The sequence below is a fragment of the Solanum tuberosum genome, unplaced genomic scaffold (genome assembly GCF_000226075.1).
Source record: "Solanum tuberosum cultivar DM 1-3 516 R44 unplaced genomic scaffold, SolTub_3.0 scf00177, whole genome shotgun sequence".
NCBI classification, from domain to species: Eukaryota; Viridiplantae; Streptophyta; class Magnoliopsida; order Solanales; family Solanaceae; genus Solanum; species Solanum tuberosum.
Window position 1 is genome coordinate 332,709 of NW_006239101.1, and position 16,470 is coordinate 349,178.

Sequence of the window (16,470 nt, forward strand, 5' to 3'; positions counted from 1 at the left end):
TATCAAATTATTAATTTCTTGATAGTCAAACATTGTTCATTCTTTTAGTCACGAAATTTGATATTTTCTTCAAATTAATTAAAAAATATTGATACATCATTTTAAAGACTATTTTAATAATCAAGATACGAATTTAGTGTCATATTATGTAACATAATATTAAAAATATGTTTACGCATAATCCTTTAAAGTATTTCTAGGAACAAAATATTAACTATTCAAACACATTTTATTTTAATTAGTTCAAAATTTTCTTTCTAAAATATGTCAAAACAAGCTTATCATTTATTATTGTTTGTAAGAAGTTAACTAATAGAAACTCTTCATTTTAACAAAATTACAATAATATCCTTATGGGCCCATTACAAAAGTTAAGAAATGTTTGGATTCTTCTAGATTTTCATTTTGACCATTAATTATACATTTATTATTTTACCCTTAAATGATGTTAAAATTACTAAAATGCCATTGATCGTCCTTCTCATGGCTCTTCTATATAATAGACTAGATAATGAAAGACCCGTTATGGGCCCAATATTACAATTATATATATATTTGTAATAGAAATTTAATTAGTTTTCGGAAAAAAAAATTATTATGATATTTTCAAATAAATATGATAGGAAAGAACAATAAAATATCACATGATTCAGTGATTTTTTAACATCATGTCAAAACATATATATTTGAATTAAATAATTAAATTAATGATATTTTTTCTATTTTATATAAAAATTAATTAAAATTATGAGTGTCAATATATTACCAATTTTCATAAACTATATGAAGCAATAAAGTCTAATGATCCATCTATAGATTAATTTTGAATATACTTAAAATTTGTTTTATAGGTGTTTAACAAACAAAAATAATGACCTACTTGATGAAAATTAGAATGAATTATCTCATTCTTTACAAAGTGATAAAGGATGGAAAAAAAGTTTTGACTTTATGTCTTGTCTTTATGTTCATTAAAATTAGGAGAACAATTTTGTGTAGTAGACAAATAATTTTTTCTAAAGTAATTTATATACATGATGAATGAATATTTTACCTCAAATAGAGAGGATTTAAAAATATTAACAAAAGTTAACTTCAAAACAAAAAGGGCACATCCGATTGACCTTACTATGGGATTCCTACACTATGGGATTCCTTTAATTTTTACTTTAGGGAATTAGTTTGGGTTGGCCATTTTTAGATAATTAATTAATTTAGTTTTAAGGTCTATTTGTGTACTTTTTTTCAAAATTTAAATCAATTTTACTTTGGATCATTTTCACGAATACCCTTATTTGGGGTGGTTTAATTCTTGTTTCTCAATATTTTATTTAAGTGAAAAAGAGTCGTTGGTAAAACTTTTCCTAATATTAAATTATAGGAAGTTCTATGGATAGTTGTTTTTTTTTTTTTGGTAAAAGTCTATGGATAGTTTATCTTAATGGATAATAGAAATTTAACATTTATTTATTTTTATTGGTAAAAAATATATAGTTATAATATAATATGTATTGTTTTATTATTTGTATTAATTTAATGAAAAGATTGCAAATAGTTTCAAATTATGTAATTTTCCGTATTATAATTATGCATTTTTTATTGTCAACTTTTTTCTAGATTTTAATTAACTTCAATTAATTTATCTTTCTGATCACCAATAAGTTATATGATCAAAACTGATTAATGTATTAATTTGTATTTTTCGTATTCTTATTAGAGACAAAAGAATAATTAATATTAAGTGTTAATTGATAACTTGAAAAATAAAATAGGTCATATACTATAATAATTATATTTTGATTTGATTAATCTTAAAGAGAAAAATATTCTATTGTAAATGAGATTCAAAGAATTTTTTTTTTTTCAATTTTAATTAGGAGGATTTTAAAATTATACTTGAAGAATTATTATTTCAAAATTTAGTGAGCATTCTTAGTCTACTTTATTACTTCATTTGTACATTTTATTTATCATACTGATTTTTCTATTTGTATTTTACTTTGCATTTTATTTATTTTTCTATAATAGGGATCCAGACACGGCTTGTACCGACAAACCTGAAGAATGTTTTGCTATGTTCAAAAGATGGATAAGTCACAATACTCTATAATGCTATCATTCTTTACAAAAGACACCCAATCTTTTATGTTCTACATTTCATTTTTCATACTAGAAGAGCAATAACTAGAAATTGCAAGGTTCAAAAGATTCTTGAAACACCCCTCCACCACCAACACTCTACAAGTTGTTTTTCCCCCTTCCAAGAGATAGAGCTCTTACCCTTTTTGCTCTGTTATCGCTGATTCGAACTCACAACCTTTGGATTGGAAGTAAGAGGTGCTTATCATGCTAGCAACTCCCTTTTGTCGAGGATTACATACATTTTGGTTTTAAGAAATGAGTGGATTCAATTATTAAATTTGATTATTACATGTGACAAATCATAATAGGTCATGCAATTATTTTAAATTGTAAGAAGTTATCAGGTTTTGGCTGTTAATTTGAGAAGTAGTCTTGAACAAAAATAGATGGGAATATTTTTGCCCCTTTTTCGTAGTCAAAATATATCATACCTCAAAAAGAATGGCACAAAATTTGAAGAAAAGAAGTATAACTCATAGGGTAAGGAATGAAAACATTTTATAAATGCAGGTTACATCACTCAATACTTAGTTTTTAAGTTTATAGAATCTGAATTTCAAAACAAAATAACAATTGGTTGGGGATGAATTATTCATACATATTAAGTAAATTTCTCAACAAAAATACACAAATACGCTGGATTCTGCAAATCTCGTAACTTCAACATAAGATCCACCCCTTGTAATCATCTAGATCTTTTCAACTAGAAGCCCATGCAATTCTTTAATGAAGTTATCAATGTAGTTACTCGTGAAGCCAGGACTCGAAAGAAGTTCCTTCCATTTCATATGATTCTCTTTCACAAGACAACCAATTTGGCTATCTTTATCCATAACACATTTCACAGCCTTGCACAAATTCTCTTTTGTAAACAAATCATTTTCATCCTTCTCCACTTCTATACCAACCTTAAGTTGTTGTTCCATCAGTCTAGCATTTAATATGTGATCAACAGAGCATGGCAAAAGTACCAATTGACAATCACACAAGGCCAAAGACTCCCACATCGACCCATAACCACAGTGAGTGACAAAACAACCAACTGATTTGTGACTTAAAATCTCCAATTGTGGCACCCAACAATCAAGAATCAATCCTTTTTCTTGAACCCTTTCTTTGAATCCCTCCGGAAAGGCTTCTTCTACTGAATTTGTCCCTTGAGGTGGTTTAACAACTAATAGAAATGGTAATTCAGTCAGTTCAAAGCCTAAAACAAGTTGTTGAAACTGTTTCTTTTCAAGAATCATTTGGCTCCCAAATGCGCAGAACACTAGTGATCCTGCCTGGAATTTCTCGAGCCAATCCGATAATCCATGTTCTTCTAAAGGCCCCTTTGTCGGTTCGGCAAGAACAGGTCCTGTGTACAGGACTGGCTTTTCAAATTGTGTTGCTATGTAGTCACAAAAGGTTCCTTCAATCTCTCTACATGTTTCCATACCTATTGCGTCGCATCCTGTCATTCCTTTCTTCAATCGTTCGTAAAATGTCACACCCTTGCCATATTCATGAAATAGAGATGATAACAACTTAGCTTCACTCTCACGCAACACCACAGTAGTAGAAGGGTAACCTGGTGGTGGCTTTACTAGCTCAGCTGCAGTTGATGCCATAAATGTAGTCTTAACCGGTGATCGAATCAATGCTATAGATGATATAGCAGGGCAAACAACTTTGTAACATAGAGTCTTGATACCCCCAATTTCTAGTGCTAAATCAGGAATCCAATACGCAAAATCAAAGAAAATGAAATGGGGTTTTAGATTTTGAAGAAAAGATTTGATTTCATCATACAATTCATCAAAAGCTGTTGCTAATAGACTCTCCAAAGATCCACGAACATCAGCTGTTGTCTCTGCTCCATACGGAAGGCCATCAACATGAGGTATTGTCAGTTTATGTAATTTGATGAGATTTGGATAATGATTGAGTTTTTCAAGTCTAATTTCAGCATTTTTGGGCAACAAGAATGAGATTTTGTGACCTCTCTTTGCAAGTTCATTTGACAGATTCATAAATGGGATTAAGTGCCCAAATGCAAGCCATGGGAACATCACTATTTCCAGTTTTGACTCTGTCATCTTTTTTTTCGACGGAATGCTTCCTCTCTTTCGATTTCTTCTTTGGTATAAGGGATTTATTTAATTGTTCATAAAACTTTAAAGGAGGTCCATTGGTTCCTTATCATTATATGGGTTGATATCCATATTCTAACCCATAAAAATATGGGTAAATTATGAATTAGCCAAATGGGTTAAGCTTCTAACTTTTATTCACTCAAATTCATGATATAACCAAAAATATTGTAACTTCTTTTCCTTTTCATATTCTTCTATAACACTAATTATTTTTCTCTATAATTGAAAAGATGAAGTCTTTGGCCCTCCAAAATTATATTTTTAAAATGTACATTTCTTTTGTTAATTATAATTATATCTTTTTATTTGTTTAATTTTATATTGGATAATAAATAATAGTGTAAAATAAGCAAATCATGTACTAGGGGTTTTCATTGTTGCGTAACAACGAAATTTAACAATACAATATAATACATTTTAAGTAACAATCACAACAAACATTGTAGGTATAGTAATGATACCATACAATACAATGGGTAACAATGATCCAAACAGAGTGTAAATCTTACCCCCACAAAATAAACAATATATTTTTTTTTCAGGTTGTTTTTTCCTAATTTATTTATTTTTTAGTTTTTTTTCTTTCCTTCTATATTTCTCAACAAAGTCTTTTCTATTGACATTTTCTTTTGTTTGTTCTTCTTTATTTCTTAACTACTCATTTTTCTTTAGTTTGTATTTTAATATTCATTAGAATTTGAATGTTAAACGTTTTCCTTGTCAAATTTTCTTTGTTAAATAGTTTATCATATTGGATATTAAGAAAATATCCTATATAGAAATGAAATTTTCATATTTTTTAATCTTTCGATGAATACATTATCAAATTATTAATTTCTTGATAGTCAAACATTGTTCATTCTTTTAGTCACGAAATTTGATATTTTCTTCAAATTAATTAAAAAATATTGATACGTCATTTTAAAGACTATTTTAATAATCAAGATACGAATTCAGTGTCATATTATGTAACATAATATTAAAAATATGTTTACGCAATAATCCTTTAAAGTATTTCTAGGAACAAAATATTAACTATTCAAACACATTTTATTTTAATTAGTTCAAAATTTTCTTTCTAAAATATGTCAAAACAAGCTTATCATTTATTATTGTTTGTAAGAAGTTAACTAATAGAAACTCTTCATTTTAACAAAATTACAATAATATCCTTATGGGCCCATAACAAAAGTTAAGATATGTTTGGATTCTTCTAGATTTTCATTTTGATCATTAATTATATAATTATTATTTTGCCCTTAATTGATCTTAAAATTACTGAAATGTCATTGGTCGTCCTTCTCATGGCTCTTCTATATAATAGGGAGAAAAAACAATTAAAAATAAAAAATAAAATAAATAAAATAAAATAAAATATATATATATATATATAATATTTTTTATTTTTTCGAAATCCTACTTAGGATCTTCAAAGATTGAATTGAATTTGAGGTGTAATCGATTGATTGATTGTTAATTTAAATTTGAGAATCATTTAAAAAGATAACTTATTTTCTAAATCTTCAATGTGGAAACTCTTCAACACTCCTTTCTATGTCATTTTGGATATTAAGAAAAGATATAAAGTGACACCTGAAGTTGTCCCGAATTTTTAAAAAGACATCTTAACTTTGCGGACGTTCTATTACCCCACAAAACATTTCAGAATCACAATAAATACACACTTTTTACATAATCTGCATTCTCAATGCTTGAGCGTGAATCTCACCCCAATTAATAATATAATTACATATTTTTTCCAATCTATTTAGTAAAAATTGAATAAAATCTTGACGATTCACATTTTAATCATGACCCGCTCCATTTAACCCTAAACACCTTTTAGATTTTCACTTCACTCTCTCTCTTTGATGATCAAAACCCTACAGCATGTCAGTAGTCACAATAAATTTGTTTTGCGGAGATAATTTCTTGAATTATGGAATCAAAAATAAGAAGTGAAGGCTCACATGTTAATTGTTTCTTGATTTGAATGCAATTTTTTGTTAAAAAATGTTCTTTTTATATAGTAGTGATTTTTTGCAAAATCATCTTTATAGTGATTTGTTGTTATTTTCTTTTTTGTGTTATCTATTATTCATGTGTATGTAGTGTTAATTTAGGACTGATTTGAGTTTGAATGTTTCTTCACTGATTTAGTTTTAAAATTTGTTTGCAATTGCACTTTCAAGATTTACAAATTAGTTGATTTCATAACTTTTAAATAAAATAAAAGGAAGAAATTGAAGCTAGTAAAGCTAGATGATAATTTCATTGAGGATATTGGGGATTTTTTTATTTTTTTTTGGTTGTAGATGGAAATCTCTTCAACATCTATCAATGGAGGTTTTGGAGAAGATGGAAAGTGGGTCTTTTAGTAAAGAAGAAAATTCAAATTGTCAGTGTCACATGAAATTTTTACACTGGTTTGGAGTGTATTTTTACTCCTCCACGCACCTATCAAATGTGAGAACACAACTATTGTGAAAATGGGTCAAAAAGTGTTTATTTATTGCGATTTGAAATAGTTTCATAGGATAATAGGACGCCCTCAAACTTTAGGTGTTTTTTTGAAAATTTAGGACATCTTCAAATGTCATTTTATGTCTTTTCTCTTTGGATATACACTCTTTTATCGTCTAATTGAATTAGACATTTAAAGCATGAATAATTTTTTTAAAAAACAATTATTTTTAATGTTAATAATACATGAAGAGTTGTGGCCTTTTGGCTATATTGAAAGTGGTGTAACTTTGTAGTTATGACCTTTGTTTTTTTTTTTCTTCAAATAATGTAATAATATATTATAAGCTTTAATTTCAATGATGAAAATGAAGTAAATAATTTTTTATTTAACTTCAGTAGAGTCACGTACAATAAAGCTGACAACATGTCTTTAGAACTATCAGTATCGTGATGACAACATTATTAAATAATTAAGCCAGCAATAACCATGCATATTTTCCATCAAATTAAAATGAAAAAAGAAATGTTTCCTACGATGTCAATTTAAACTGCGAAAAACATTTCAAAGTTGCAAAAATTAGTTAGTGTTATACGAAGCATTCCATGTTTTCGAGCATGTGAAGGGGCTAAACTCTGATGTTTATTTTGATGTCAAATATCAATAATTGATTTCAAAGATCGTGATTTATAAATTATATGAAGTCGATTTTATCGTTATTTTGAGACTTATCATTAAATTGATAAAGTCATATATCACTTAGGACAACCAAAATCAAGTAGAAGCTTAAAAGATTGATATAAAAATCCTCCATTAAACTGTTGAATTTATGTGTCATTGAAGAAAAAATTGTTATAAACAAGTTGAAGCTAGAAGTCAGTTATTATGAATAGTGAAACTGGAAAGTTAGTTATAGAGTTTGTTACAATGTTAGTTAAAGTTAACTCTGGTTGAGTTAGATTAACTAGATTAGGAGGTTTATGAGTAGACACGCTATAAATAGCATAGTGCCAATATTGTGTACAGATACATTCACTTTTCATGAATAAAAGTTACAGTTTTCTCTCTAGTTCATCAGTGATTCCATAACCTTGTTTCACCATTGTTGAATCTCATCATGGTATCAGAGCCATCGATGATCTACTGATTATCTCTGCATTTTTTTTGATTCTCTGCTTACAGTGACAGCTTTCTCAAAAGGAGTTGCATTGTTTGAGAAGTAGTTGAATCTATATTGTTTACGCTGCTGTGTAGTCATCAATGGCGATCGGTGAAATGTCAAACTCTGATTCTACCATTCCTACAGCTGTAGGAAGAGAGTTTCCAAGTGATTCTCATCATCCGCTGCACCTGCAAGCATGTGACACTCCAGGTAGCTCTCTTGTCTCTTTACAACTTACTGGATCTGAGAATTATTCTCTGTGGAGTAGATCAATGAAGATAGGTTTGCTAGGAAAGGGAAAAATAGGTTTTGTTGATGGTGCTAGCTCAAAGGATAAGTTTCCTGCTTCTCTACATGCTTTGTGGGAAAAATGTAATGCCGTTGTTCTCTCATGGATCATGATCTCTATTAGTCGAGAGCTTCTTAGTGGAATTGTCTATGCTAGTAATGCTCAACAAGTATGGACAGATCTCAAAGAGAGATTTGACAAAGTGGATAACTCTCGTATATTCTACTTGCACAAGGAAATTGCTACACTCAATCAAGGAGTCTCATCAGTTTCAGTCTATTTCTCCAAGCTTAAAGAGTTGTGGATGGAATATGATCCGCTCATGCCATGTCCTGGTTGTGCCTGTGATGTATCACAGACATATGCTGTTCATTTTAAGTACCAACGTTTAATGCAATTTCTTCTGGGTTTGAATGAATCCTACAACCAGTGTAGGAGCCAGATTATGATGATAGATCCAGCTCCAAGTGTTAACAAGGCTTATTCTCTAGTGATTGCAGAAGAAAGTCAGAGGATACTTGGCAAGGCTAATTCAATTTATGTTGGTGATGCTTCCTCTAACACTAGGCACATAAATGAAGCTCTAGCATTCTTCAGTGGCAACAATCCAAATCACAACTTCTCTAGTTCCAATGGATCAGGATCAGGTGGATCAAATGATGGTGTCTCCAACTTTAGATCTAAGAAAAACTCCAATAGTCACCTGTACTGTGATTATTGTAACTGGAAAGGCCATACAAGAGATCGTTGCTATAAGCTTCATGGATATCCCTCTGACTGGAAGGGTAAGAAAAGGACAAGTCCTAACTCTGCTCATTTTGCAGGATCCACTGCCAGTCCTGGTGGATCTTCAGGGCAGCCTTCTTCTGGTGGTAATAACTTTATTCCTGGTGGTGTTCCTCATGCTTTTATGACTAACATGCAGCATCAACATTCACCACAGCCACATCCTCACTTTTCTCACCAACATTACATGCAAATTCTACAGCTCCTTGATCATGGAACTGGAAAGAATGACACAGATTCAACTGTGAGAACCACAGGTATATCCTCTACTGATAAGTGGATAGTTGATTCTGGTGCCTCCAAAACACATGGTTCGTAATCTGCACATGTTATCTCATTACAAACCATTAACTCCTTCACAAGAGGGAAGAGTGTATCTACCTACTGGTAAACTTGCCACAGTCAGTCACATTAGATCATCTCAGATTCTAGGAGGAATTGAGATTACGAATGTCCTGCATATTCCTAAGTTTCAGTACAACTTACTCTCTGTGTCTAAACTCACAAAGGAATTGAACTGTACTGTTCTTTTCTACCCTGACTTTTGCATTTTTCAGGACCTCTTCAATGGGAGAGTGAGGGGGATTGGCAAGTTGGAGAATGACATGTATGTGCTCACTACTGACTGTCAGTTGCAGTCACAAGGATCTCAACTACATGCAGTCTCACATCATGATCAAGTCACTCCAGTCTTTACGTCTTGTTCTGTAGCTTCCACATGTCCTTCTAGAATAAATTTGTCAGTATGGCATAAAAGACTTGGTCATGTACCTTTTAGTACTCTCAAAAAGTTAGGTTGTTTCAAACATCTGCATTCTACTACAGATGATCTTTGTACTGTGTGCCCTTTGGCTAAACAATCTAGACTTTCTTTCCCTTTGAGTAATACTACTACTACTGCTTGTTTTCACACATTACATGCTGATGTTTGGGGTCCTTATAGAGTTCCAACTCATGATGGTAAAAGGTATTTTTTAACTTCGGTTGATGATTACTCCAGATACACATGGTTGATATTACTGAACTCTAAATCTGAGGTCATAGTAGCCTTAAGAAAGTTCTTGTTAATGATTGGCAATGTGTTTAGTGCATCAGTAAAGATTCTGAGGTCTGACAATGGGTGTGAATTCTTTAATTCACAAATGAATGAGTTACTCCAATCCCTCGGCATCCTGCACCAAAGTTCCTGCATCTACACACCTCATCAAAATGGTGTTGTAGAGAGGAAACATAGACATATCTTTGATGTTGCTAGGTCATTAAGGTTTCAGTCTCATATGCCTCTTAGGTTCTGGGGTGAGTGTGTTACCACTAGTGTCTATTTAATCAACAGGTTACCTTCTGTTGTCCTTCAGGGCAAGACTCCTTATGACCTATTGTATCACACCTCTTCTTCTCTCACTCATCTTAGAGTCTTTGGTTGTCTGGCTTTTGCTTCTGAAGTGAGGAAAACTGACAAATTTGCACCTAGAGCATTTCCTACTGTTTTTCTTGGTTACTCTACTTTCCAAAAGGGTTACAAACTCTTCTCCTCGCACACTAAAGAGTTCTTAGTCAGCAGAGATGTAGTCTTCCATAAGGAGGTCTTCCCTTTCCAGCACAACACCTCAGCTTGCTCTCCATTGTTTCCAATTGTTCAGCTTACTTCAACTTCTATTGATTCTTCTTCTCCAGTTGAGTATACACCTACTGCTGCTCCACCTGATTGTTCATCCCATACACCTCCTGCTTCTTCTCTTGATTGTCCATCACACCCAGTGTCTCCTAGTTCTACTTCTTCTGAGGTTGTTACTACAGTTGTTCTACCTGATACCACCCTATCTCTCCGAAGATCCTCTAGACCATCTAGACCTCCTATCTGGCATCATGACTTTCTTCTTTCCAAACCCAAATCCTCTTGTCTCTACCCTTTATCCAATCATGTCAGCTATCATTGTCTGTCTGCTAAGTATGGTGCTGCCTTAGCAGCCTATTCTAGTATTTCGGAACCTACGTCTTTCATGAAGCTTCTTTTGATCCTTTATGGGTTCAAGCCATGCTTGCTGAGATCACTGCTTTAGAAGAGAACAATACATGGAGTATCACTGATTTACCTCCAGGCAAACATCCCATTGGTTGCAAGTGGGTTTATAAAGTGAAGTATTTGGCTTCAGGGGCTATTGAGCGGTACAAGGCCAGGTTAGTTGCTAAGGGTTTTCACCAGCAGAAAGGGTTGGACTACTCCGATACTTTTTCCCCTGTAGCCAAGATGGTTACAGTGAGGTCAGTTCTAGCTGTAGCAGCTGCTAAGCAATGGCCTGTTTTCCAAATGGATGTCCACAATGCCTTTCTTCAAGGTGATCTTCTTGAGGATGTTTATATGGTTATTCCTCCTGGTTTTTGCAGACAGGGGGAGTCTGGCAAAGTCTGCAAATTGCATAAGTCACTTTATGGATTGAAACAGGCACCTAGACAATGGAACCTTAAATTGACTGAAGCATTACTACAGCTGGGATTTATTCAGAGTCACTATGATTATTCCCTATTCACTAGAAGAGAGGGCAATGAGTTAATAGTGGTTCTTGTATATGTAGATGATCTGTTAGTGACTGGGAGCTGCAGCAAGTTGATAGTCAAGACCAGAAATGATCTTAAACTCAGGTTCAAGATGAAGGATCTAGGAGAATTGAAGTTCTTTCTTGGAATTGAATTTGCCTAGAACTAAGGAGGGATATATCATGAGCCAGCGCAAGTATGCTTTGGAACTTATCTCAGAAATGGGATTAAGTGGTGCCAAACCAGTCCATACACCACTGGATCCTAATATACGATTAACATCTATTGAGTATGATTCACATGTACAAGATACAGATACTACAACTAAAGACAAACCTTTGCTAGTTATTGGCAGATATCAAAGACTTGTAGGTAGATTACTATACCTAACAATGACCAGGGTGGATATTTCGTTTGCAGTACAAGTGTTAAGTCAGTATATGCATGCTCCTAAAGAATCCCACATGGAAGCTGCACTAAGGGTAGTCAAGTATATAAAGTCATCACCTGGATTGGGCCTGTTCATGCCTTCACAGAGTTCAGAGTTGTTAACAGTCTATTGTGACTCAGACTGGGGTACCTGTTTGCAAACAAGGAGGTCAGTTACTGGATACTTAGTGAGGTTTGGTGATGCTCTTGTATCCTGGAAGTCAAAGAAACAAGAGACTGTAGCAAGAAGTTCTGCAGAAGCAGAGTTTAGAAGTATGGAATCTTCAGTAGCTGAGATTACTTGGCTCATTGGCTTATATAGTGAACTGGGAGTGAAGATTAAGCAGCCAGTTGATCTATTTTGTGACAGCAAGGCTGCAATACAAATTGCAGCCAATCCTATTTTTCACGAGAGAACTAAACATTTTGATATTGATTGTTATTTTGTTAGAGAGAAGCTGCTTAACGGAATGATAAAAACTCACCATGTATCCACAAAAGAGCAGCTAGCAGACTTACTTACAAAGGGTCTATGGAAAGCTTCACACTTGTATCTAATGTCCAAGCTGGGACTTAAAGACATATATCAGCCACCAGCTTGAGGAGGGATGTTTTAAACAAGTTGAAGCTAGAAGTCAGTTATTATGAATAGTGAAACTGGAAAGTTAGTTATAGAGTTTGTTACAATGTTAGTTAAAGTTAACTCTGGTTGAGTTAGATTAACTAGATTAGGAGGTTTATGAGTAGACACACTATAAATAGCATAGTGCCAATATTGTGTACAGATACATTCACTTTTCATGAATAAAAGTTACAGTTTTCTCTCTAGTTCATCAGTGATTCCATAACCTTGTTTCACCATTGTTGAATCTCATCAAAAATATTTTATTTATAAATTCAAAAGTTCTGTATGTTTCTTATATTTATGTATTTTCTGTCTATTTTCTGTGTGTTGAAAATAACTAGTAACATACCTATTTATAAAGATAAAAACCAAACTAAACTAGGACTAGGAACTACTCTAACTAACAAATCTTAATTAAACATAAATAAGTAAATACCATAAATAATAAATCCTAAACAACTAGGATTCCTACTCCAACTTTGAATTATTATTTCCAACAGTCATCCCACATAGTGGCGTTAGCATCTTAGCGAAACTTTCAATTACAATTAACGAATAATGTAGTATTCGATTGATCTGTAGCTAGAAATCGAACCCGATCTCAAGGGTGGTTGTTTTGGTTTGTACCAACGGCACAAGGGTACCATATGCTCCTCATGGGTGCATTGTTCATTATATTCTAATATTCTCAAAATAAATATACTTATATACAGAGGCGTATCCAGGATTTTGAGATGATGGGTGCACTGTTATAAAAAGGTTGATCTATGATATAAATTTGTTTGGTTCGACATTTAGAATTTTACTACTGAAAACCATTAAATTTAAATTATAGGTCTAAATTAATTCTTATATATATATATATACCAATTACCACTTAGAGAAGTGTTATCTAATTTTAGAAAGAAAAATAAAACAAGATAAATATAAAATTTCAAATTTCTAACCTCGCGGAGAGAGGTGCACCCAGTCATAATCGCATTATGTGATATTTCAAGTGTGGGTTCACACATCTATATTTCAATATTTTTAAAAAATATATAATATTACTATATATGATCTGGGGGGGGGACCATGGGTTCACGTGAACCCGGTGACCCCCCTTAGATACGCCTCTGCTTATATACACATAATTCTTTTTGAAGTTAACGAATGCATGTACACTCCACCTATATATATGTGAGTCCGCCTCTAATCCGGCATTATTCATGCATCTAGCTTCACAAAGTGGAGCGATTACTAATTTACTACTATATATATAGAAATATAAAAATAAAATAAAGGACAAATATAGTAATGTGGACAACTCCTTTGTGTATAAGCAAAACACCGCAAATAATATTCTAATTTAGTCCATCATGATTCATGGGTTACGTGCATCAACTATTTTAGGATTGTTATTTAAAATACAAAAAGAAAAAGTTGAAAATATTTTTAAAGTAGGATGATTTCATTTTCTTTTGTAATTCCTTAATCGTTTGACATAATTATATTATAATATTATTTTATTAGATTAAAATGTTTTAATTTTACAAAGAATATAACAAGGGCAAACTTGAACCTATACGTATATTATAAGAGCATATTTGATCTAATTTAATAAATTGTTATTTGTTAATATGACATTTTAATATTAATAAGAATATTTCGTATGTATCATGAGAAGGAAAAAAGAGGAGGCAAGAAAGCGGCTAAACTTTAAATATATTACTTATTATAATGTGGCTGTATTTTAAATAACATTAATTTTAAAAAATTGGCAAATTCTTAAAGCACAAAATTATTTAACTTTTATCTCTTTCTTTCTATTTTTGTGGGAAAATGAAAGCTTACAAGCAACAAAAATAAAAAAGTATTACCAAAAATAGAAAATCAAATGTTAATGGCTTCATTTTGATAAGGTTAGGCCTATAATTTGCCACACAAAAAAGTAATTAGTTGGTAAAACGTTTAGGCTAATCCTATCCCTCTAGTAATCAAACAAAGAGTAATAATGTTTTTTTTTTCTAAGGAAATTTTAAACATTATATCAATAAAATAGAGTGTCTTTGGTGTGGAAATATTTCCCATAAAGATGTCTTCTAAAAGAGAAATAATTTAATTTTTTATTTTATGATACTTGATAAGTTGGTTAAATATTATCATAAAAATATTTATATATAATTTTAAAAACATACTATAGCGTGAAGGTTAGATGAAGGGTGAATTGAGGGGTAGGGGCGTGGTCAGGCCATAAGCGTATCCACTCACACGTCAGAAAATTACACTATATATAGAGGTCAATTTTTTGTTCAATTAACATATACTAGTATTAACACTTCTTAATATAAATTAAAAGCTTAGTCTAGTGGTTAAGGTGTTGTGAAAAGTTCTTGAGATTGTGTGTTCTAGTCTTTAGTAGCAACGTAATTATATTTTTTTTACTACAACCATCGACACCCCTTAATGACGATCCCGGATCCACTAGAGTGGTGCTGGCTAAGGGGGTGGGAGTGTTAGGGTTGGGGAAGGAGCGAAGTACTCATTAACCAGATTAGTCAAAGGCTAAAAATACGATAATCATCATATATATTATTTATAAAGCTTACTTTAAAAAAAAAAAAAAAATTATAAAATATTTTTCTTTCTCGCCAAACACACCTTAATGGATGTAGTTTTTTCCTATAAACATAGAGCAAAGATAATTATTAAATTAAATAGAAACGTGTGAATTGAAAATTAGTAGACAAGAATTGAATGTTCAAAAAAATACAGCGAATTTGGACAAAGCCAAAGGAAAATTGAATAAGGCTGGTAGATTTCCACGTTAATATATTGATTTTTTTCGATGAGCAAATTCATGGCTGCTATTCTTCGGATATAGTCATGTCTGTAAATTATATTGAAAAAGTAAATTATACTTGACAAATTTTGAATTTCTAACTCGACCGAAAAAAAATATTTATGAGCTTTTAAACATAAAAAACCTCCATTTAGAAAATCACTTGTTCAATCAACTCGATCACCCTTGGCCTTGAACAACTCGATCACGGCCTTCATATTCATATTAAGTATATAATCTTGGCCTTAAATATTTCACCAAAATATGTTGAAATTGATTCTCATTGAGGGTACATGACTATAAATAAAGAGATTCCAACATTTATTTCCATCTTTTCTTTTCTATTTTCAAAAACATATTTCCCCATATTCCATTAAATTTCATCCATGAATTTGTTTGCATATATACCTACTACAAAATTAAACATTAATGATCTATTAAATAGATTTAAGTTATATGACGGTGTAAATTATTTTTAGACTATTAGTGTAGTTTAATATAATAAGTTAATTATCATTATTTCACTTACCATTCTTTTAAATAAAAAAAAAAGTTAGCTATCCTTTTGTGTAATCCCTCAAAATTTTCATCAAATTTTATTGAGACATTTAAACTATGATTTTTAATGTAACATTTCAATATATGATAAAGTATTCTTATTACACATTTTATTCAAATTATGAATATTTTTGCACGTGATCTGGATTACCCATTATATATAAATGAGCTAACTGTCAGAAACACACCTAAACTATATCTTTTTTTGAGTTTCATACCTAAACTATTGAGAATGTAAGTTTCATACCTAAATTATCACTTATTAGTTTGAGAAACACACCTCTCTCTTTTATACCACTTTCATCATGGTGTGTGTAATACACTCTCTCTTTTATTTTAAAAATTGTCACATCACACTTCACATGGACAAAACATTTCACCTTGACAAAAATTAAATAAATTATTAGTATTAGTTAAAATTAAAATTATTATCCCAAAAAAATAATACATATTTTAAAAATAAAATGTAAAATATTTTTCTTACCCCACTTCATTACTTCCTTTCAACCCCCCACCCCACCCCC

At 31.5% G+C, this 16,470-nt stretch overlaps 1 protein-coding gene across 1 annotated transcript; it reads right to left on the minus strand.

The window, feature by feature from the left end:
* Window positions 1–2,831: 2,831 nt before the first annotated feature.
* LOC107061873 (UDP-glycosyltransferase 79B8-like) lies at window positions 2,832–4,220 on the minus strand. Its single transcript, XM_015311801.1, has one exon. It carries the CDS (start codon window positions 4,218–4,220, stop codon window positions 2,832–2,834), a length of 1,389 nt encoding a protein of 462 aa, XP_015167287.1.
* Between the last annotated feature and the right edge of the window lie 12,250 nt (window positions 4,221–16,470).

Excerpts from the sequence above, each read along its gene's own strand:
- LOC107061873 (XM_015311801.1), bottom strand. The coding sequence starts at position 4,220 with ATGACAGAGTCAAAACTGGAAATAGTGATGTTCCCATGGCTTGCATTT.